The 25,489-nt window shown below is 36.6% G+C and overlaps 1 protein-coding gene and 1 pseudogene across 1 annotated transcript; one reads left to right on the forward strand and one right to left on the reverse strand.

Moving 5' to 3' along the window:
• Nucleotides 1-8,999: 8,999 nt before the first annotated feature.
• LOC129749683 (trypsin 3A1-like) lies at nucleotides 9,000-10,332 on the forward strand. The gene is made up of 4 exons (XM_055744730.1): nucleotides 9,000-9,255; nucleotides 9,331-9,561; nucleotides 9,633-9,736; nucleotides 9,804-10,332. Exons 1-4 carry the CDS (start codon nucleotides 9,013-9,015, stop codon nucleotides 9,997-9,999), a joined length of 774 nt encoding a protein of 257 aa, XP_055600705.1. The 5' UTR covers nucleotides 9,000-9,012; the 3' UTR covers nucleotides 10,000-10,332.
• A 13,863-nt stretch (nucleotides 10,333-24,195) lies between these two features.
• On the reverse strand, nucleotides 24,196-25,213 carry LOC129741293 (trypsin 3A1-like; annotated as a pseudogene).
• Nucleotides 25,214-25,489: the final 276 nt, after the last annotated feature.

Below are 25,489 nucleotides of genomic sequence, written 5' to 3' on the forward strand. Positions count from 1 at the left end.
CGATGTTAGATCTAAGGACCAATTGTAATTCTAGAATATAAGGGAACAATATTCTGTAAGTGGGAAAACCAAACCACATTAATTTTAATGCTAACACTAGGTTAAGTTAGTGAAATCTTGCTAACATTACTAAAGAAACTAGAAAATATTGAGAAAAAATGAGAAAGGTGATGAAAATTAGGTTCAGGTTAGGGAAAATGAGCGTTATGCAAGCTTTGCCACCTATATCTCATTTCCAACCTTTTTTTTGTACAGGGCCGTCGCGACCGGGTTTTTTCCACTTTATCGGTGTTCTGCGTTTTCCCAGATCTCCTTATTAAAATTTTCAAAAAGTTGCAGCCAGCTCGATTGACTTGGGTTGCTCAACATCGTCCTTACGGACTTCTGAGTCTAAATGCGATCAGCGTCCGGGTTTTCCCACCGCCGGATTCCCGCTTTAACTTCCAAAATATCGTACTCCTCATCAACGTCATGGACTCCGAGTTTCTGGTTAGGTAGGTCATCGTTCTAACGGTGTACCGAAGAACTCGCTCTTACATTCTGGTCGAGGGGAAGGCAATTGGCTGATACTTTATGAAAAATGATTAAGTCGTCTTAGGACGTTAGCAGAAGCACTCGTTAGATAACCGATTGTAAGATCGTAAAGATATTTTAAGCCACCAGTGTCAAAGCAAACTGGTGCATTGTCTGTTCTTTTACTAGAACTTCATAGCGCTCAAATACTTCTTCTTATTTACATTTTATATCTAGGCTAGCCTACCAGTGCGTGCGATTCTCTCTAACTATCTCTACCGTGCAGTGCACTACTCAGCCAATCAGGAACGATGATGGATAGCTGCTCCTGCTGGAGTTTACGTGGTCATCCGTAACTCGGGTAACGAATGCATTCGAATTTTGTAATAAATATTTTAGATCATGATCATGGTAATTCTGTTCGGTCTTCGGCCGATGTAAAATTCAGGACTATATATATATAGATTTCTAATGTAGCATAATTTATAACTCAAAAGAGTTTGCAAACAGCAGTTTCGGGCGTCATTGGCCTCGCCAAGATTAATGCAGGGGATTCATAAATATTTCGGATGAATCATAGAATTCGCGGAAGCGATTAAAATTGTTGAGATCGCATTCCGAGCGAAACAATTTCGCTGAAATAACTGCGTTCTTTGCGGACGCGCTCTATGGGAGGGGAAGGCAAATACAATATCATCACAATTGTTTCGACTCACCATGTGCTCTGCGAGAATCATACCTTCTACCGCTCGGCTCGATCGGCTGGAGGGAGCGGGTAACGACTGCGATGACGGGCGAAGATGACGATGCTGTTTCTTCAGTGGTGATTCAGTGGTGATACTGCTGCGGTTCCTTCGCTCCTGGTTGAGCGGAGTTGAATTTCGATGATGCGATGGTCCTTCCCTGTATTGGTGATCACTTCCGGATTTCCCTCTCGGGCGTATCATAAGACCTCTTATAGAACGGAGGTTCAGGGTACTGGGTTCGACCTCGAACCGGAACGTGACGGAACCACGCGAACGGTTTCCGATGTGGGCAGGCTGATGTTTCGGAAATTGGGTAACCGAGCTTAGGTTAGCGGGTGCTCGGCTTCGGCGTCTTGCTGAAGAAATCTGGATGTGTGTTCATGGCGTGTTCTGAAGCTGCTGCGAACAAATAATGTGCCTTAGGGCAACAGGGTTAGCACTGACACGGGCACGGTATAACGCACGTCTTTACCTGGCCTAATTTTGATAAGCACGCACTTTGACCTAATATTAATTGGTGTAGCCTAACGCGGTTGGCTATACAAAAAAAAGGATATTAATTTTTCAGCTTTGAAATCCAATCACTCATATCATGTACCTTTTCTGAAATAAAGGTAAAACTCGATACGCGGTCAAAAAGGCGCATTCCACGCACATTCACTACCCAGATCAAAATGATTTGTGGAGTGCAGGCTCATATCAGGGCAAGTGATCCCGGTCGTTGACCAAAGCAGGAAATACGTTTTTCCCGAGCGATCTTTAGAAAAACTTCGGGGTTTGGTTACTTACCGGGCACAATACCGGGCCAAGTATCGATCCTTGTGGAACCCCTGCCAAGACGCCCATTGTTTGTAATCCCTCGCTGGCCATATACTGTGGTTGGCGGTTACGGAAGTATCATTCCAGCATTCTACAGATATATGCCGGGATTCTCATATGTGTATGCCGCGAATCCTCAGCTAAGTACATAGCTGAAATTTTTTAAATGTATAGTAGATAAATGTCCAAGAAGTTCAAACTCTACAGTCTAAGTAACTCAACTAAAGTTATTTTATGAAATTCGGTTTGAGAATTGCAAGTTACAGCTGTTTAAGTTCGGAGGACCGATTTTTTCTACCTTGGGCTTGTTGAGACCCGGTTTTGGACCCCATTGAGGTCCAAATCCAGGTTCCCGCACAACTGACCTGATGACTACCTAGATGCAATAAAGATCAGTTGTGCTAGTGATTGTTCTCCATCGCTTACATATTTCTTGGCTTTCAGATACTTTTTTTCAGCGTGAGAGCAGAGGCATATTTTAGGATGTCACAGGTCAGGTTAGGTTTAGGTGTCTATTAAAATTCTCTATCTTGAATATGGTACTTTGAATTAAAGTAAAGAATCATTTTTCAGACTTAAAAGAAGGCTGATTATTGAAATTGAGAAATATAAAGGATGAATAAATGCCGAAAGCTTTTTCGAGGAAGCTACCCCAAAAAACTCGGTAAAAATAACAAAAGGCTGATTCGCCAAATAAATACACAGATATGTGTTAAGTGTTCGTGCGTGCATATTTACGCGACCGACCGGCATCTCTTGCCACTTTTCAACTCCGAGAGGCGTTATCTGAAGCATTGAAGACTTAACTTGTTTTGCTGGAATTATGTTTTACTACATGCAATTTAGCTGTGGTCTTTTACAACATCCGAATTTGAGTGACACTTGAAAAAGTGAACTTTAAAAACAACTCCAAATTCATTGAACGAAGCAAACTTCCGGTTCATCCCGTAAGCCAACTCAGCATCCTTCTCGTTGTTTATAATCTCGCATCCTGATGACTGACACCCGGTTGAGGTTGATAAAGACAGCCCTCCGGATGGAAAAGCCGCTCTCCTCTTAACTTTGAGAGGGCGGTTTTTGTTTTCCCTTGGTGTTTGCGTGTGCGTTTTTTTTTGTCCTGCCCGTTTCAATTCGTGTGAAACCCAACCAAACCAACCCACAGGGAACACATTTTCGGGCCCGGGATACGAATAAACGTATTAACCGTTATTTCATTTTTATTCCATACATAATTCATCCCTCATCAAACCCCTCGGCGGCAGCCAGAGATGGTCCGGGGAATCTGTTTCCGTTTCCGTCTTTTTTTTTTTGGAAAAGGATCCGCTTCTACTTGAGGACCTTACTGTCTGGTGGGATTTCGAGATTGAGTATCTCGGATCTCTGATGATGCTGGGGTAGATGGAAGAAGAAAAGGTGCGTTTGGGGGTTGAGTGTTGCAAAAAAAAAGGCGCAACAACGTTACGATTTTATGATATCTACACACCTTTGTTCAATTTTTTCAACGTGATACGACTATACGTTGATATGAACGAGGGTGACGACGACGACGACGACAATGAACGCGCCTCGGTAACGAGATAAAGCAATGATGATGGGAAGGATGTATTAATTTCATCCAAATTTGCACTGAAAGAAGTAACGTACTCGTTCCCGTGATTCATCTAATCAGAGACGGGATATCCATCAGGATCACGTTCCACCGGGGTACTTTTCGGTTCATCGACTTTGAGAAGGTGAGCGGCGCCGTCATTGAATTGAGATGATTTGCAATCAGCGTTGGGAGCTGTGGGTTTTCTTTTTTGGTTTAGCAGTTGAAATTTGATGATTTCTGACGCGGATTCTGCCAGTAAGAATGGTATTTGATTTTGAATGAGAATAAAATGAAACTCACAGTGAATTTCACTTTCTAATGAGACTTTGTGGGCTAAGAGTTTTACTGATTTCGAGAAAACTCGCTTTAAAGTTGACACCTAAAATGAATCCATTGTTGATCAAAAATTTGTTCGAAAAATAAAATTAAGCTGAAAAAGTATCAGGAAAATCCATAATGATAATTAAATTACCCACATTTGAAAAATATAGAATTGATTGCTTATTTTTAATCAAATAGAAAATTTAGCTCTTTTTTATGTCTATTGATGTAATAACGAAGAATTATTTGTTTTTATTTGCTCAAAATAAGTAAAAATTTAAAAAGTAAGAAAATCAAATCAATACAAAAACAAACAACTTCAAACAATTCCTTCATAGAAGCTTTAGCTTTTCAGTTTTTAATTTCCAATATTTTGAAACTTCTCAATCTTGAAACGAAGCTTATGTGTTTTTTACAGTGAAAAAAAAAAAATACTATTAAATATGATGAAACTTTTTTCACAAACCAGAAATTTCAAGCATCAGAACATTCCATAAAAATCAGTGAATACCACATAGTACATATGAATTAAATGTGTATAAAAACAAAATTAATTTATTTGTTTGAAATGTATGTTGAATTTTATAATGAGAGCCTTATCCAAGCATTTGTTTTGTCATGCCATTCAATGGAAAGTTTAGTAAGAACCAAAAAAATATATTGCAATTTTTAAAATCAGAAAAAGATTGTTTCTAAAGCTAATAATTTTTTTTATCATTGATTTAATTTTTATTTCAATCAATGTTGTTATAACGTCTTTGTGTCATTCGCACATTTTTATCAACGAAATAGCATCTAAGAGCTTCAACTTTGTTCGATGTTTACGCCTGAACTATGGCTTTATTATCGATTTATAGAACTTTGTTCTCAAGTTAAAAAGCACCGCACTTTTGACGTAGAAAAAAAATCATATTTAAATATGTGTACATCAGGGCCGTAGGAAGAACTGACTCAAAGGGGGGGTTTTGATAACTTAAAGATGTCATAGAAAATGACATTTTTGCACATTCGCACAATGCAAGAATGAAACAAATTAAAAAAAAAAAAATTTAAATTGATTATTCATTTTTATATTCTTTTACGTTAAATAGAAACTTTTGGAAATGCATCCTAAAATCTTTCACAAGATGATCAGGATTTGTTTAAAGAATACTTTGAAAACAAAATAGTAAACTTACTTCCATCGATTGTTGAAATCATAAAATTTGCAACAAAATCTGGTGAACTTAGCTTAAGATGGCCAGATGTTCTCCCGCACGTATCCGGACTATTTTATTTGAAACTTGTTAATATTCGGGCATTATAGTTTCATACCAAAATTCGAGCAATATCGTTATTTTTTCATCGAAAAACATAACCAGATTTGAATCGTATTCCAGGCTCCAACAAAAACCGATTATTTTTATTTTGATAAATCTAGCTTGAAAAATTTCATTTGAGGCGTCATGTATTTGAATTTTTTGTTTGATTATCCAAAAAATATGAATCATTCCATTTCATTTTTCAACAAAATTTGGGCAACCGGGCCGGGCCGAATCTTTCCCAATTTTTGTTCACTAAATATCCTAGAAATCTGGCCAGCCTAATATTTTTTATTTGATTTTAACTTACTACATTTTTATTTAAGAAAGCCTTCAGTTTTGAAAAAAAAAAATTAAAAAAAAAATAAATTTTCAAAGTTTTAAATAAAAGATCAAAATTTTGCGATTCAAATAAGATCTTTGCAAACTCGATCCAAGTTAAAATTTTTATTTTGAAATTTGGTTCTTAAAAAAATTGCGTTATTAATAATGTTGAACAATAAGCCGACACATATGGAATTCCCTACAATTTCTTTAAAAGGAAATACTTGTTTCTTTATCATCAATTACTTTTAATTTAAAATCAATTGCTGTGGATGGTTTTTTTTAAATAAGTTTTTCATAAGATAAAACTAGCAAAATGAACTAAAATTCAAATTAATTTTTGTCATTTTCATCTGAATTCTGCAAACGAACTGACTTTGGTTAAATTTGAAAATCGAATTTACAATTAGAATTATAAGCCTGTTTTTGCTATTAATTTCCTTACCGAAATAGTCATCTTGATAATTTTATTTTAATTGTGGAACTCATTTACAAGCTGAATATGAATTTGAGTTTTGAGCCTGAATTCAAAATATGAATTTTCAAACTGTTTCAGAGTTCCACTACTTTTTCTGAAATGTACATACATACATGAATTAAGAAACATGAGTCAAAAACTGAAATCAGTTTCGGAGCCCTCAATCATAAAACCATTATTATAATTCGGATGTTTAAGGTTTTAATGAATATTCTTCATTTCTATAATGTGTTTCTAGTCCGACTTGCAAATCTAAATAAAATGAAAAATTTCAAATGATGAATCTATATCGCTATCTTGAAGTTTTGTTATGTTTGAATTTTGCATTTGAATAAAGTTCATGAACTTTTAATCTGATTCTAGATTTGAAATTCGTTTACTTGGAACGTCGAATTTGAATATGAAACGAAAACTCAGAATGATTTCGAATTTTTTTTGATATTCGGGAAAATATTATCTTAATGTTAAAAATGCGTATGAGTTTCGAAAATCATGAATCAAATTCTGAAGGAAATGTAAAACCAAATTTTAACGACGATTTCAAAGGCAGCGCTTCCTTCAAATTTTGATGATGATTCGTATCGAAAATCAAGAATTCTTATTCTGATTGTAAGGAACTAGAATCTCTGAAATCAGTTAATTCTTATTTTTTTTAGTATTCAGAAATGAATTCCTATCAATAAGTAAGAAAATTTTGAAAAACAGTAGCTGAATTCTGAACCTTTTTAATTTTTTTTAAACGAATACTCACATATAGGATCTCAGTGTAACTTCATGTTTCTTTGAAGAGAACCTGGGATTAGTTTTAGAGGTTTTGACATCAGTTTTGAGTCAAGATTGTTACTATCGAATAACCTTACTCCATAACCAAAGTTTTATTAGGAATAACAAATTTTGAGTGTAGAGTAGAATACCTCGCTTTCTTTTGATGGACCCTCATAAACCACCCCCCCCCCCTTTCCTACGGTCACGGTGAACATAAATTTCATTTAACAAAAAATTTTGAAATGTCTCGCTTTTTTCTCAAAATTTCCCGCTTTTTTTGAAAACCATCTGGCAACCCTACGTTTAGCATTTCCACCCAATACTCTAATTTGAGGAGGATCATTTGTTTCATTAGTTTATAGCATTCAGAGATTAGTGCAAGCCGCCATCTTGGCTTTCAAGATGGCGTCAGATAGCGAAATTCAACTACTTCTAGTAAACTACCCCAGCTACTTAAAGGGTGTTCGGATCAAAAAGTGGTCAACTTAAGTTTGCCGTATTTTTTTCTATTCATTCATAGAAAAAAATGAGCTACGATTCAAAATTTTGTACATGGGTCGTGAAAATCCAAACTACACGCACGCAGAAATAGCGAAATCGTGTAATTTTGTGAAATCAACCATCACAAAACTAAAAAAAAGTGTTCGGGGAACGTATTTTGACAACTAGGAAGCCGGGATCTGGGGGAAATCGACATTCAAGGGCCGACCAAGTGACGAACAAAAAAGTGGCTAGCATGGTATATCGTCTACAACCCTGAATGAAGCTTAAAAACGATCTCTCGGAAACTGTATACGACATTGTTGACAAAGTTTGATTGCCTGGCAATGGACGACGAAACCTTCGCCAAGGCAGACTTCAGACAGCTACCGGGACAAGAATATTTTATAGCAACCGGAAGGGGAAAGGTGGCAGACATTTTCAGGCATATAAAACTATCAAAGTCTGCTGAAAAATATTTCGTTCGGCCAACTATCTGTACCAGTTGCTCGAAAAAATACATTATTTTTGAGGAAATTTACGTGAAAGATATCTTAAAAAGGGTTTGCTGTTTTTCCTGTAGAAACATGACTTGTCTGTGCTGTTTTGGTCGATTTATGCATCCTGCCATAATTAAAAAGGGCCTTGCAGTGTGTAGAGATATGGATTGAATGGGTGAATAAGATAATGAAAAAAAAAAACGATAATAGAAGTAATGATTCTGAATTCAGGATGCAAATGGAAGAAAATCACGGGAAATCTAACAATTATTTCTTTATTTAACATCAATAATGGGATAAATTTAGAATACGTAGCGAATCGGCTATACTATTAATACAGAAGAAAAAAATAATTCTTAAATGAAAACGGAATCAAGTTAAATTTAAGTAGTCCAATAAATTTCTGAATCCATGTTTTACGTTCAAAAGAGTCCTGGTTTTAAAAATATAAAACATGCCACATCCTCTTTACAGAAAAAATAATCGAAAATTATTGAAAAAAGTGATCAATATTACAGTTCTCAATTTACACTCAATTTAGTCTGACTACTTTTTGATCCGAACATAAGATGTACGTACGTAGTACATTATTATAATAAAGGACATGTAATTCAAAAAAAAAAAAAAACATCCTTTATATACCATTAAATGCACTGCGAGAAACTATTTTATTTATTCACCACTCAATTTGATCCAGTAAACATACGCTATGACTACTATTACGATCAAATTTTACAATGCAGGTTCAGGTTGGTTCTTCACAGTAATAAGTTGTTGCCAACCAGACCAGCCGCCAGACGTTTTACGTAGATATTCCGCTTATCACTATCTCGGGGGTAATTCGATTTCAAAGTTCGGGCGAACGTGTGCCCGAAGATCAGCCGGCCTTGATATTCTAATTGAAACGGTTTATCAAAACTTGAAACCATATTCAAATGGACGACAGACGATTTCAAATTTAAACCCCGACTTTGAAGAAAAAGTTTTAATCCTAAATGTATTGAACACGTTTTACTGATGAACTTAAACTTAAGCAAGAGGAGAATACTTAACATTCTGTAAACTTCTTTTGAAAAGTTAATCCTGAAAAATAATCAATCAGCTGACCCATGGTATTTATATTGCACCTTCTCGGTGGGTTTTCAGTTAGTAAATGACAATGAAGCAGTTAATCATGATTATATTGGGATTGATAGCATTGGTGGTTTCCAGCCCAGCCGAAGATTTCCGGAGGAAATCTGAAATGCCGGGTTCAGGATTGATCGCCGGAGGAGTAGATGCCGATGTTGCCGATTATCCCTATCAACTTTCGTTACGATTGGATGGAGAACACTTCTGTGGCGCTTCTGTGATTTCGGACCATTGGGCTCTATCGTCTGCCATATGTACTTTTAGGTGGCAGGATGAGGTTGAACGGGTAAGTTGTTGAACTTAATAGTCCTACTTTTTGAAAAAATTCAAACGAAGTTCATCGGATTTCCAAACGTTTTAGTATGCCCTCAAAGGTGGTTCCAGCAATCGATTGGAGGGTGGTGTAATTTTTCAAGTCGCCCAAATTGAGGTGCATCCAGAATGGAACTTCATGACCTATGAGTATGACGTAAGCGCCCTGAGGACGGTGGAAAATATGATTGGTGGCATCATCATGGCAATTCCCTTGGATCCAGCCGGAACTGAACATGCCCACGGATCACGAGCTGTACTCTCCGGATGGGGACGTGTGGTAACTGATATAAAGATCAATTGAGGTTCATAAATATTATTTGCTAATCCCATTTTTTGTTTTTCAATAAGGATCCAAGCAACCCTAATTTACCCATCATTCTGCAACGATTGGACAAACCAGTTTTGGGACAAGTCGAGTGTGCGGCCCAATTTATGGGTATGATCAGAGATAGGTAATTCCGTCCAAAGTTAGTACCCTTAAAAATCACTTAAATTTATTTACATTGAATGTATTTTCAGTATGTTGTGTGCGGGTGGTGAATCTGGACGTAGCGCCTGTCAAGGTGACCAGGGTAGTCCGCTAGTCACCGGGGGTCGACAGATCGGTGTATACTCCTTCGGAGAGGTCATGTGCATCGGCCACGAATCGGGTGTTTATGCAAAGATTGCCTATCCTACAATCCGATCTTGGATCACGGAAGTTACTGGAGTTTAATCAGAGAAAAAAAAGGTAGTTTGTTTCCAGCACTTTTTTCACTTTCTACCGTCAACCAAACGTTGGCTCTGACTTAATGCAATTTGGGAGTTAAATAAACATTGTCTTCTAAATTTGCCCTGCTGTGGTGTTGCCTTCGAGAAAACCAGAAAATACTTTCCCAGACTTCGGCAAGCGTCAACTGGATGAAACTCGACGACAGATGCCATAGCGTAAAGCAACCTTATGGGGGAGTCAAGCTTTTGGCATGCGTTTGCGTAAACTCAACCACCACCCCGAAATAAAGTAGGAAAAATAACAGGACGATGGAGAAAAAAAACAGCAACATCCTTACCGTGAACCGTAAGCGAAGGGAAATAAAATATTTAATGTAATAATGCGTTCGCTATTGTCGCCAAAATATCGAGACGAGCGAAGGGACGCACGTTTCATTTTAAGTTCCGTATTGGCTGAGGGAGACCAAAAGAAAAAAAAATGCGAAAAACATTCAAATCAGCAAGGTATTTCGTTCGTTTGCTTTTTTCCCAGCAACATTTTTCTGTTTCGCTTGCCGTTGCGAAATTATCGTTCTCGTTTTGGTGAAAAACTGCAGACAGAAATTGAAATTCCTAGCTCGCTCACAAATCAGGACCCAATTTTTCTGGGTACACATACTTCCTTTGAGAATGATACCTTGAGGAATTTTGCGTACGGAACGTTTTAAATTTTTGGATAAAAAGCGCAGGTTTTCAGTTATTTTTTTTTAAAAGGATTTCAACATTATTCCATTTTTTTTTGTTTTCAAACGAACTCAATTTCTGTTGCAAATTTTGGGAACCGCAGCCACAATTCAAAGGAACAGACACATAATTGGAAAAGCGTTGTTACCTCTCAGACAGACAGACAGATCAAATTTAAGCGATGTGTTTTTTTTTTGCTTTCGTTCATTTGCATATTAATGAGAGTTAGGTGGAAAACATCTTCAGGAAGTTTATGTTGTTTTGAATGAGCTTTAAGGGCCGTTGCGTAGTTGACTAAGAGCAAAACATCTTGGTGTAGTTTTACTCACCCTTCTTTGCCAAGTAAGTTTAACATAAAATTATTTGATTTTTTAATACCAGAGCAATAAATTCAAGATTGAATTTGAAAATACTTAGTTAGTTAATCTGAATTGTGAACTGAATGTTGGATTCTGAATCCAAACTCTGATTCTGCATCATATTTTGAATTCTAATTACGGAATTCCTAATGGCTTCTTAATTTGAATTCTACCTGAAGCCTAAATCCGAATCCTGAATCTGAACTGTGGGTCTAATTTTGAAATTTTATTCTTATTTTGGGAGTTTTTCACCCTTATTCTCGTTTACGGCGTATCTGGCTTTCGTTCGAACGGATACTTTCGAACGAATTCGAAAAGGGTATTCTTGTTTTCGTACGAACGTGATACGTTCAATTTTGGTGTTGCCTGATGAACTTCGAAATGGTTGGGCAGCAACCTGGTTGATAATGACAGTTCCAAACGTAAATATTGGAATTAAAATTTGTTTTTTTTGTGTCTTGCGGAAATTCATCGTCCAGAACCAGAGAATTTTTAAGGGACACAACCCAAGAGACGAAAAGTGGATCAATGTCGTGCTCCTCCGGTGAGTTTTGAAAACAAAAAACTGTTAGCAAAGCACATCCGCAATAGCCGAGGCTGATTCCGACATCGTCAGCAGCAGAAACGAACGCCTGCCGATAAGATCGCCTGCCCTAGAAGATCAATGTGTTTCCGGTTCCAAAAAGGTGTCCTCAATCCCAGACGGTAGTGGGGATGGTGCTGCTGTAAATCTCCCCCACCCGGAGTGAAAAATTGGAAACCGATCAAAAGTCAATGAAAAATAAAACTTCCCGAATTTTGAATAAAAACTTATTTTATTTCAACTCTAGTTCCTAAACAATCAATAGATATGCTTATTTGAGCCACATAAATTTTATTATTTTGAACCACAACCTTCCTACAATTCACAATCACCCTTAGTTCGCAGCATTAGACTAACGTTTCTTAGACGGTGGCAAACATAACATCGATCGTATGAAATTGATTCACCAAAAATGTTTGTTGTTTTGTATTCAACCAACCTGGATTAAAATTTGTTGTATTCTCAGATTTTTTGTCTCATTTCCTCCCAATTTAAAATTTATCTTCTATTTTTTTAATTTTTTGCCGGTTTTAACGCATGCCGTTCGCAGCATTAGACTCGCGTTTGACAACCGATAGTAAAAATACGTTCGATCGAAAACCGGAATGCTACGTTTTGTTCGTACGAACGATGTTCGAAAGATCGAGCTGTTCTCATACGTTCGAACGAAAACAAGAATACAAAATTGTGAAACTTTCGAACGAATGTCATTCGATCGAAAACGAGAGTAAGGGTGTTTATCTGAATGAAATTCTAAATCTGTACAAACAGTCTTCTAACTAAATTGAATAAGGATTTAAGAGGTTTTTTTTTAAATCAAATTTCAATATCAATAACAAAAATATAACCTATATCTGTTTTATAAATCTCGCGTGAGCTTTCATTGCGTCGTATAAAACATCTTAAGAATTCTCAGAAAACTGCTGCAAAAGTTTACAGGGCTCGTTAAAGGTCGCTGTGAATGCAGATATAACATGAATAAAATTGGCAGTTTAAACTCTGACGAGTGTCGCTGCTGCAGTATGGAGAAGGAATCGTCTGAGCATCTTCTTTGTGAATGTCCTTCTCTTATATAGAAACGGATTAAAATAATTGGCTGTGGTATACAAGATCCCTCCGAAGTTTTTTCAATTGGTCCTAAAAAGTTGAACAGCTTCATAAGAGCGGTTATACCTACCAGATTGGGAAAATGCTAAATCTCAAGGTAGGAACACTATCGAAATATATAGAAGTGATCTTTCTTGACTAAGCATATATTAAACAGGATACATATTACAATAGATCAACTAACTGGTCGCAGTGATAGGTACCCAACAAAAAAAAACGATTCTTCAATAAGGTTGAAAAAAAAAACTGAGGTTCAAAAAGTCTTCAAATAAATGCCCCCAATGTACCACCCGGCTGGATGCCCTCTGAAGGGAATGTTGTTGTTATTTCGGAATTCTGAATTTATTTCACCCAGCTGAGAACTCGATTTGTTTTCATTTGACGCATACGCATTATTGGAAAATCGATACCGAATTGTTCTCATTTATCGTTTCGCTAATCTCTCCTGCAGCTCCCTTATAAAGACCAAGGTCTTCAACTTAATAGATTCTCTGACTTTTACAGTAAGTAGGGTGAATGTACCCAATCTTGGCCCCTAAGGCATGGTTGACTAGATTTCCCATGATTGTAGTCTTCCTGTAATGTGTACCTTCAAAAGTCCTTCGACAAATATGATTGCTTACTAGTATGAAATGCAGTAAAAATATGTCCTTGCTAGAAAGCGGTTGATAATTTGAGATAAACCTGATCAAACTATTGATTGAAATGCTCCTTATTGTAGCCCCCGCGCCGAATTTTGGCCCTTTATGAGTTCCTTAAATTGGCCGTCTCTAGGAAATACTTGCCTCACTAATACAACAACAGCCTCCACGAATTCATTGAAAATATCCCGGAAGGAAGCACATCAATGTTCTGTATTGTTTTCAAAAAGTCGGAAGTGCGAAATGTCAATCAATTTTCATAATTGATATTTGCATGTAGAATTATAATCTTGCGTAAAAAAGCTTTACTTGTTTATTTCAGTTTTTGTGTGTTTATAATTTCTATTATAAGTTCCAAACTATTACATTGGTTAACACAAATATGTGCAATTATCCAGCAAACAAATCGTTTGCTAAATCTTTAACATGCAATTATGATAGATCTATTTCCATTGAAGTCAACAGGTTAACATAAGATGGTAAATGTTCATTTTTTTTATTCCACTCCCATAAAAGTAGGACCGACATTTTAAAAACCATTATGATCGAGGCAAGAAGCAAGCTAAAGCTAAAACTTAAGTCAGCGAACGATTCTTTGAATCATACATATTTAAAATGTCGCCCTTAGGAATTTTCTAGCAATCGTTTGCGTACACCGGGATAGCAAAACAAGACAAACTTTCGCTCACTCCAGCCAGCCTGATAGAAATAGATTGCATCTCACTCATTCGTTTGGAAACTATAGGCAATGGAAGCGAAAAGCAAATTCAAAAGCTGGGTGAAATTCAAGCTGCATCTCACTCGCACTCATGCAACATCATCACCCAAACTCGGCAGCGCTTCTTTCGCATATTCCTTTCCTACAGAGAACAAACGTCATCACCTCATGCTGATGCACAGTGATCTATAATAAAAAACAAACTTGGTCAAAATATTATTTATGATTTCACATGAAATTGCAAACAATATAAATTTAAGTTCGTTACAACATAATATTTCAACATTGCAGTGCATTTTTTTTTTTAAATAAACATAATATTTAGAGTGTCATAATTTGAGCTTTATAACAAAGCGACACATATGCAGCAAATGTTCATCTTCAAAACAAATCAAATTTAATCAAAATACGTGAAACCTTATTTCCAAACGTGGAATTTTTTGGGTATGGATATAATAACTTCAACATTGAGATCCAAGATATCAATTCGGATTCGGATCCGGTATATTAATTTATTAAGAGGTAACTTCTATTGAGAAAAAAAGTTCTCGAAATTAACCATAAAAGAGCAGCTCAATTTGTAGCATTATATTTCCAACTAAGATGCCAAATACGCTTGAGTCGGCTTGATGGATAAATAAATTGATTATAGGCCAAAATACATTCATAATATTTTTAATTTATTTCAATCATTCATTTTACTTTCGACCGGCTTTTCAATTTCCAGACCACTGTGCACCGTCGGCCGACGAACTGCCGCCGGCTGCCGACTGCCTGCTGATGTCGTTTTCACACATACATGCATACTTCTATTTGTGGAATTGCATGCCAAGATTAGGCAAAAAATATATTTATATTTTCTTGAATTCTAGATAGAAAATGTACGTTGTTTGGAGTAAGTTATAATTTTATATTTTTTGCCATGTTTTGCTGCAACCAACGGTAATTTTTAGTGATTTTACCATAAAGAAGTGTGTTTTTAAACTCAATCCGAAGATGGCAGATGCACTAGCAAGGTAGGTTCATTTTAGATTTTTTCCGAAGATCATAATTTCATTTGCAGTTTGTCATGCGAAAAAAAATTATTACGCAGTCATTTGGATTCAATCGTGGACAAATGCTATGCAGAATCTTGCCATATGCGATTTCCTTTTATGTTTAATTTTTTTTTCATTTTTAGGCGTATGTTTGACATGAAAATCACCAAAATGCATTTTGGCATGCCAAGATTAGGAGCATGCCAAGTTAAGGCTCACTTACCCTAGGCGTGGAGAGCGCGGTGAAGTTGGGCGATGCTCGTTATCATTAGCTTCGCTCAATCGTTGGTAGAAATCGGTTTCAACTGGTTTCTGTCAACTTGTGGATGTTCAACGAGCCGATGTTTTGGTCAAAACTAGTCAGGTCGTTGTTCAATGAAGAAAGTTGAAACTAGTCGAAACCGATCCAGCACGGCAGCAGGAGATAGGTGATCAACTGTCAATCCATTTCTACTTGTTTCGACCCGTTTCGACCAGACTTCATTGAACAGGCTTTTTGTTTACAAATTAGCAGTGTGCTAAAGTGAAAAGGCAAGCTTAGGTCTCAACTGTTGTATGGACTAAAAGTAAACAAACATAATGGAGCAATCAACATGATGTGTGTTCAATGGAAGTTAGTCGAAACAGGTTGAAATAGGTCGAAACAAGTAGGAATGGATTTTGACAGTTGGTAATCTGTCTCTTTCCAATTGACTTCGACCGATTTCAACCAGGTCGTCCGTTGAACATGCTTACACCAATACTAATGCGTGTTTTGTGCGTTTTGTACACAAATTTCTAGACAGACCGAAACAGATCACGTGAAAATTTAGACGCGTATCGAAACGGGCTAGAAAACAAGCTTATATGCATGCAACCCTTAAATGTTTTGAAATAAAACATTTCGTAATATTAAATGAGACTGAAAAAGCGATGATGGGACAATCTGAATTTATTTTCCCATGCATCTGCAGAGTTCCGCGACATTTTGGCGGTTTGCTTTTTGTGGATGTGTTCACATAAGTAGACCATCTTGGTCTTAGCCGTCCGCAAACAAAAAATGAATAACAAAAATTGCGTGGACGTGTTTCAAACGCATTCGAGAGGTAAAACCATTAAATTTCTTAAAATAAGATAACTTTATGACAAGTTTTTATTTCATTCATTCCCCCCGGGGCAAGTGCAAACTTCTTCTACCGCACAGCACAGGAATCATTGTAGGAAGAGTTAGCACCAGAGTTGCAAGATTTCAGATAATCATTTGAAATTGATACTCACCGTGATGAGTATCAATTAAGCAGCACAATGAATTTCGTTGTGATGCTCAAAGCTTTTGATGTGAAACGAAATTCACTGAGCATCACATCTAGAAAAAAATCAGAAATCCAGAATCCCATTAGAGAAATCTTCAGCTATATTCCCCACTTTTTCCCCTACTATTTTTGACGACAGTTAAATTTGTAACGAATCTATGGAATGTTTGAATGTATCATATAATGTGATTAGCTTTTCACACTAGCACAATAAAAATAAGAGCGCTTTAATGATTGGAGTTTATTGAAACTTTTTAGTAACGAAAGTGTTAAAGCTCGTCCCGAATAGGATTGCACCATGAAAAAACAATGAATTCCATGTTCACATACCATATATTGTATGGTTTACACAATGATTATGATCGTCCAAGATACCGTGAATGCACATTAGAATTCATAATTTTTGACCATACATTTAATCGTTTTGACGAAAATAACCATGAAAAAGGGGTATTGTTATGCAGCGTGACCATGAAAAAAATGGCGATTTTGCATACATTGAGAAGCAAAAAAATATGAAGTTCATGGTTGTAACAGCTTCCAATTTTTCATAGTAAAACCATGAAAATCCGATGATTTTCATTGTTGAACCGCTGTAATGAAAATATTTGCTCATGGTGGGGTTTTTGTGTTTATTTTTGGTTTTGTCATCATTTTCAGATTTATTTTATTAAAACGGATGGATTTGTTCAAATTTATTTATTAAAAAAAACTTCACACTTTACTCACATAAATTGATTGCGTCTAATCCGCTGGACCCGTCTCTCACACTCCGGCTATCCGTAGCCGCTTCCGGCATCTACTCACTCGCAGTTTATGATGGTTTTTTTTGCTAGAAATGATAAAAATAAACGAATCAATATAGTTGCCTCTTATTAATTTCGATTTTTACTCACCATTGGGATCACTTCAGAACACTTCGAATGGATTTTTCGAAAAACTACGGACCGACCTCGACCGACGATTACGTAGAGGAAAAAAACAGTACCGCGGCAGTCAAATAATCCGTACACGAAAAACTGGGAATGTTTAAATTGCTTGAATTATTCACGCTCGGATGTACTTTTAACCATGAAGTACATGGTCACAATTAAATTCATTGGATAATGAATGTGATACCATGGTTCTGTTCTATTCGGGGTGGTACCTATGTTTTAAAAGGTGTCTATGTACACAACACACTACCTTATAAATGTTGAGAACAACACTTTAATTTTATAATATTATTTGCAAATACGACGCTTTGGTACTAAACAATTTATAACATAATTTCATAGTCAAGACGACTTAAATAAAAAAATATAAAATTCAGTCGTTGACGTTTTGTTGGTTTTCAAAATTAAAAGCAACAACATAATACGGGATTAAAAGCAACATTTCTAATCGATTTTCTGGCTATTTTAAATAAGGAAAATATGCTTAGTTAGCTAAGCATAGAATACATTAATAGAAAAATCAATATTTGTTTTAACTCTCAAGGGCTGAAATTTTTACAAAAAAAAGGTCAAAACTCAGATTTTTTTAGGTATTTTTTTGTATTTTCTCGGCTGTTGACATACAAAAAAAAAACATATGTTGAACTGTAATATGATCACAGTCATCAAATTTCTTGCGGCCCCTTCTTCAGAGCATGTTGTGTACGAGTGAAGGATATCTAAATTTCGAAATATTATTAAATATCATGTATTGCATCTGCAATATGCATCTATACATTCCGAATTAAAACCTACATTTTTATAGCAACTAAATGAAAAATTTCATTATAGAGGCCGTGATGTCAGTGATAAGCTGTCCTTTGTTTCAACTTTTATTTAAATCTCTTTTCAAACGATCATTTTTTAAACGTCCTTGGACCTTGACATCCCATCTTTGTTCCAAACTACTCATTGGTAGTGCAATTTTCTGCCGAATTTTTGACAGTTAAAGTCACTTATAGACTGTAAAAGATCCGGAACAACCGTAACGAAAACCAATTTTCGAAACCCATCTTAACATTCCCAATTTCACAAAAACCACTTCAAAATGATGTACTAGGCTGTGAATGATCAATTTACAGTCTAAACTAGCCATTTTAATAAAATTGAACAGTGTTTTTTCCAAGGGTTTCACGAATTTCTTTTGAAAGGCATTTTTCAATGTTCTTAAAAATCATTTAAAAAAAATCCAGTTATGATAATTAAAGAACAATTCATTTCTGATGCATGTGTCTAAAAGCTCATAAGATAATAATCAAAAAATTAGAAGTAAGGCCGCTTAACAAAAGAAGCGATTTTACAATTACTCCAAATGGTAGTACAATAATATTTGATAAATCTTAATATTCAATGGCACATTATTATTTCTGTCATATTCTTTTTTCTATTTAGAATTCTATAAATCTTCTGGAAACGCTCTTAATAGAATAAGTGAATTTATCGGACATTAGATAGGCTGGTCTGAATCATATCCTACTTTTTGGTGCAATGAACTTCAGAAATTTCCCACAGGGAATTTCAAACATCACGCGAGTCGTGATAATATTTGAAAAAGATCTGTGAGCCGATGCAAATAAAACCAACTTTCCTTCTCTTGAAAAAGAAAATCGTTAAAATGCATAAAAAATCATTAAAATGTCTTTTTTAAATTGAAATAAAAAAGATTATCCGTTAGGATAGAAGCTACAAACCGCCGCTTTCATTTGAAAGGGAAAATTTTGATATTTCTTCATTACTTTTTATTTGGTTCATAAATGCTTTTCTTATGTGGTCGATTCCAGCCGGTTGCATAAGGGGATGCCATGCGTTTTAATTGGAATGGTTTTTCGTTGGTAACAATCTTTTTTAATTTTTATATTTTAAAATTTAATTTGTTTGGAAGATTAAGAAACTATTTTCTTCATTTATATTAAAACTCTACATAGCTACCTATAAATTTCAACTTCGTTTTTAAGGTTGCCGCTACAAGTAAAAGCAAAGCATAGCTCGAATGCTATAAGTAAAATCATAAAACTTTTTTCTGCAAAATTGACAAAAAAAAAACTTCCGGTAATTCAAAGATACTAAATTTGTAAAATTCGGCCCGGTGGATCCTTATGATTTTAATTCTGAATTTTAGTGGTTCCCAGCTTAGTTGTCTTTGCGGTACTTTTTGTGTTAATATTTATAATAATCAAATATTTAGCTATTCAGATTTTGCTATATTTTTTATAGTTTCTAGTAATGTCCAGAAGATTTGAGATGTTTTTTTCTGGCAAGCACATTAAGCCATTGGGGTTTTTTTTTGAAGAATTTTGAGCTTGGACATTTCAATGTTTGCGGTTCTTTTCCATGATTGCAAAGCTTTGCATCAACGTTTTAAGAGATTCAAAAGTACATTACTGTAGGAAATACAATTTCATAACTTGCATGTCTTAAATCCTCTAAATACGAGCGAGACTCATCAACGTATTTGGTCATAAAAACTTTTTGCTCATTCTGTAAAACTTTCATTAAACTAAGACATAAATATTATAATCAGATTCTTACAAGTCATGATAATACATTCTTCAGAAAGATGTTTTAAAATCAAAACTTTCATTCACAATCAACGTTAACGTTTCACACTGAGATTCAAAAAGGAAGAACCTCACTCGATAAAATATTAACTGAACGAGATTTCGCAACTTTGCTTAAGACATAAATAAAGAAAGAACAAATTCTTATCATCAACCTGATTGTACTGAGCTTTTAATAGTATGTTCTCTATAAAAATGTTTAAAAAAAGTATAACTGGCCTTTAACATTCATCAAGTATAACTGACAGTTTTTAAAAAGTCGTGGTATGTTCAGCTTTTTCTGAACTATAAAACTGGTTTCATTGTTCAAGAGCTTGCACAAATATTATTCCATGGCATCTCTGCCTTCCAAAAAGTAGTTTTTCTGCTCGTGATTCTCAGTCTGAGAAAGCGTTGACATTCAAGACAAGAACCGTTTGTGATACTCACGATGAGATTACCTAACATCACACTGAGATTCAAAAAGGGAAAATCTCACTCAAAAAAATCTCAATCTCATGAGATTTCGCAACCTTGGTTAGCACAGTAACAATCCTACCGACTCGAAACACACAGAACAGACTGCCGACTGAATCCAAGCATCCAGAGCACTTGATGAGAATGAAATGGCGAAAACGAAACAAAAACATGCTCTCTGTCTGACACACACGCTGCATGTGTGTTAGTGTGGTAGAAACGAATCCTGCTTTCGAGCTGGATCGGTTTCGACTAGTTTCGATCGATTTCAACTTGCTCCGTTGAACAACGACCAGACCTGTTTCGACCAAAACATGAGCCCGTTGAACAACGACCACTTGACAGAAACTAGTCGAAACCAATCGCTACTTACGATTGAACGCAGCTATGGCTGATTCTGACATTTGAAAAATCGCATCATCTTCTATGTTCTCCTCTTGATGAAGACCTTTTCAACATATTTGTCATGAGATGACAATCGCTAGAGTAGCATACTGTGTGTAGATAAGATCGGATAATTGAGCAGGAGTAATCTTTAGAGGAACACACACCTTTTTTGGAACCAGTCCTCTAGAAAGGTTTATTTTCAAATTAACATCATATTTCCCTCGGACAAGTCATGACCGGCTGGATGCGTTCCAAAGGAAAAGCTGTTTTGTTGACTTTCCCACACGCTCGTTTTTGTTTAACCATTTTTGGTTCAAAAATAACCATTTTATAGCTTTGGCTCGAAAACTGCCGATACGGTTATTTTTTAAGAATTTTTCCTTCATAAATTTTAACCATTTTTGTAGTTCTAGGGCATTACCATAAAATGTTATTTTTATCATCGTAGCTATTTTGAAAATAATCGATGTGCAGACGAACGCGTTTTTTTTAATTCATAATACCGCGTAACTGAATCGAGTTCTCATTTAAATCGGTCCACAGAATTACAGAAATTCTGGAACATCAAATCGATTGACAATGATAAAAGGTAAAAAATTTAATATAAATTACCTTCGAATAAAAATTCCGACCTAAAAAAATATTTCAGGACACGGATTAGAAGGCTCCGCTTTAAATTGATCCGCTTGCTACCGGTTAATCGTAATCAGCCACAACAAACGAAAGCTGAAAAAGCATAGTCCTCGCACTATCTGGAAGCGGACTTCGCACAATTTCCCGGTAAGTTTTTATTTTCTTTCGAATAATTTTTAAAATAGACTTCAAAGGATAAATAACGTTGGTTACTGAATGAAGCATTCTTGTTTTAGGTTTTCTATCAATCGTTGCGAAAAATTCTAAGGATCAGATTTTCACCATCCGGGAGGAGCTGGAACTGGCTGGACCGCATGAAATACATCATCCGCCGGTCATAAAGGAACCATTCAAACCTCCGTGAACGAATAGCACTGGTGTTGTGATTATGATATTTGATAAATGATAAATGTCACCGAAGCATATGGGATCACCACTTTCGGCGTTGTTCGGAACCGACATTAGGTTAGTTTTCTCATTTGAATCCGGTGATATTCGTGGGGGGAATCAATATTGCAGCTTCAAATGTTACTGGGTGTTTCGGCTGCTGTTCGCCTAGCGCTAGGCACCAGTCCTTATCATTTTCTGCTTCCGTCCATATCTTTTTTCAAATATCATCTCTTGCCATCATTTCTATGGCAAAAAGTACATACGCACAGAAATACAAGGAATAAAATAAACAACATAATATTTGTAAACCGTGTTTTTGCTTAATTTTATCGATAAGTCTATGATAGCGTTCAATCCCGCAATATTGCTCTTTATATTTCGGTTCAAAAATAATCATTTTCTTACTTCTAGGATGCTACAATTTACTATTGAAAAATAACCGTATTTGAACTTCTCCCCTAGAAGTCATTTTATGACTTCCAAGGAGAACTCATATAATGACATTTCCCGCGAAAAGGTGAAAAATGGTTATTTTTTAATCGTAAATGGTTTAATGATTTCTAGCGTGCATAGCATTTGCTGTATGGCGATTAAAATAAAAAAAAGAGTCCGAATTTAACACTCATTTGAATGTCAACAAGCGACGTCATTGCTATCTTTGAACAGCGTACAAGGAAAAATGCTTTGCGTGCGCGTAAGATACTGCTGCATACACCGAGGCTCACTAGATGGATAGCAATGACGTCATCATCGGGAAGATATCACCTTGTATTATTGTACACCGTGACTGCAGTGTTGCTGTGATGACAGACACATTATTCGGCCGCGACAACGGAACGGTGTGACTGATTTGTACCATCAAAAAATTCCAAACTGTGACAGTTTGAGAGCCACACTTCTCATTACTCTTTAGTGGTCTAGAGGCTAGCAAACTGAACTCACATGATAGAGGGCGTGGGATCAAATCTCTGCTCGTTTGTTGGTTTTTTTTGTCAAAATTCCGATCACGTCCGTAACTAATTTAGCGATTGCACGCAGACAAAAAATCCGAATTCATCGAAATTGTAAAGCCCAGAATAGGAAAAAGGGAGGTAGATTCACTTCAGTTGAGACATACAAATTTACTGACATCTTCGTTGACACTCGTTAAGCTGAGTAAGCTGGTATATAGGGTAACGGACTTATTTTAGACCAGTGAACCAATTTTGGACCACCTTGTCTGGCTCACTTATAAAACAAATAATCATGATTTTTTTAGCAAATATTGTTGAAGCCCGGGCACTTAATGTAATGCACTATTTTTTCTCATTATTAGTTGTTTTATAAGAGAGCTAGACAAGGTGGTCCAAAATTGGTCCACTGGTCTAAAAAAAGTCCGTTACCCTATAATGTGGAGTAAGAAGAAAGGCAAAAAAAAAAGTATCGATCGAAATACTCATGCGACTGGGCTCTGTTTACTCGACACCTTTTAAAATTACCTTGGCAGTGCCTCAGGGAAGTTACCTGGGACATCTGATATTCCTCCTCTATATCAACAATTTGAAAGCTACTCTTGAGTCAGAAAAAACTGTTGTACGCCGACGGCCACAAAAATTTTCGAGCAGTTCTTCGTTAGTCGACTGCTGCGCTCCCCAAAAGGACACTGACTGTCTGCTTGATTGGTGCCATCGAAACGGCATGACTACGAAGATTACCAAATGTACTACCATCAGGTTTACTTGCCAACGAAGTCCCATCTTTTGAGGACAAAATGTCAACTACTAACTTGAATCGCACATCGGTCGTCAAAGACCTTGGTATCACTTTAGACAACAAGATCAACTTTTCCCAGCATATTTCCACGACAGTAGCCGAAAGTTTCGCGGTTTTTGGATTCATACGACGGAACACGCAGTTTTTTGGTGACTTCTACAGTCTGAAAACACTGTATTGTGCATAGCATTCTCGAATTTGGAATGCAAATTTGGGCACCATATCAGGTGCAATCGAAAAAATAGAGAGAGTAGCACATGCATGTGGACGGATCTTTTCATTTTTGGAGATCACATTCTAGACATGTATGTGGGTGCTCGCAGTGGTACCGGTAAACAACTGAAACTTCAACTAACTAAATGGTTGCAGTGAACTCTCTTCCCTACAGAAAAACCCTATAGTTAAAGTATCAGGGGCATGTAGACTATTCAATTTCTCCGGAATATGTCTTATTCACTTTTTACATTTTTATGACATTTCACATTAGCCTTCAATAAAACGATCCCAAATAATTCCAAAACAAAAGTTATTTCTATATTTTCCGGTTTTAAGATCATTTTCTGAAACACAATTCTAGCATCAATTTCACGTTAGACTCCCGTTACCTCTGTAATCCAGTTGCGAATCGGAGGGTAAGCAATCCGAGCATATCCTGCCGGTCCAACTCCGGCACATTCGACCTCCCCGAAAGAAACCACTCCAATCTGTCGGCCTCCGGTAACCAGGGGACCACCACTGTCACTATTGCAGGCGCTGCGTCCAAACTCCCCACCAGCACAGATCATACTGTCGAAAATTTTGAAGAAAAGAATTCACTTGAATTTGTTATTTTTTTTCTAAGCATGAAAACATCATACTCATCGGTAATTGTAAGGAAATTGCTCCAGTGAGCGATACATTCAGCTTGCCCAAAGATGGGTTTATCAAGTCTCTGGAGAATCGTTGGCAGCACGTTGTTGGTTACATCCTGCAGAGGAAAAGAGCTACCATAGGAATATTCAACAATTTTAAGAAGACGATTAATCTTACGTTACGACCCCAACCGGACAAAACGGCTCGGCTTCCGTGGGCATGGGTAGCTCCAATCGGATCAAGAGCAATCGGTTGAATGATGCTCTGAATCATGTTCTCCACGGTATGAATACAGGTAATGTCGAATCGCAAGGTTTCCAGCTCCCATCCCGGATGATCGACAACTCGATCGACTGTGAAAACGATACCGCCTTCAAATCGGTTGCTGGAACCTCCCTTTAGTGAAAGCTGAAATCCAAAATAATTTTAAGAATACTTTTTACCAGAGTTCCTCCGTGAACATCCGGAACTTACTCTCTCGATTTCCGGGAAGGCAAAGGTGCAGTGAGCCGCGGACAAGGCCTAGTTGCTAGAAATAACCGAAGCACCACACATGTGGTTATTGTCCAGTCGCAGAGACAGTTGATAAGGATAATCGGCAATGTCGGCATCCAGGCCTCCGACCACGAATCCAGAACTGGGAGCCCTCGGGACATAGCCTCGGGGTCTGAAGCTGTTCGCTTTCAGCCAGATATCTTCGGCAGGACCGGCCGCTGCCAAACCAAGCAGGGTCACAACGAGAAGAAGCGATTTCATCCTTGATTGAACGCTTTCGATAACTGACTGTTTTGGTCGAAGCTTTCAGTATAAATAGGCTGCTCAAAGTTGATCACGATAACAAGGTCGATTGTTATCGAAACGCGAATGCAAAATTAGTATCGTAGATTCTTATCTTTTTGTGACGGAAGATTAGATTGTGGGTTTTGGGAAACCAAAAATTTTGCGACCCGGTGATTTACGCTTGATCACGCGTCAGCCAAACGTGAGGGTTAAAAATAAATGCAAAGTTAACCTAATCTGGAATAAAGTTGA

The sequence above is a fragment of the Uranotaenia lowii genome, chromosome 2 (assembly GCF_029784155.1).
Source record: "Uranotaenia lowii strain MFRU-FL chromosome 2, ASM2978415v1, whole genome shotgun sequence".
NCBI classification, from domain to species: domain Eukaryota; kingdom Metazoa; phylum Arthropoda; class Insecta; order Diptera; family Culicidae; genus Uranotaenia; species Uranotaenia lowii.

Coding starts and splice junctions, on each gene's coding strand:
- LOC129749683 (XM_055744730.1), top strand. CDS start 9,013: ATGATTATATTGGGATTGATAGCATTGGTGGTTTCCAGCCCAGCCGAA. Junction 9,256..9,330: donor GGCAGGATGAGGTTGAACGG/GTAAGTTGTTGA, acceptor CAAACGTTTTAG/TATGCCCTCAAAGGTGGTTC. Junction 9,737..9,803: donor ATGGGTATGATCAGAGATAG/GTAATTCCGTCC, acceptor ATGTATTTTCAG/TATGTTGTGTGCGGGTGGTG.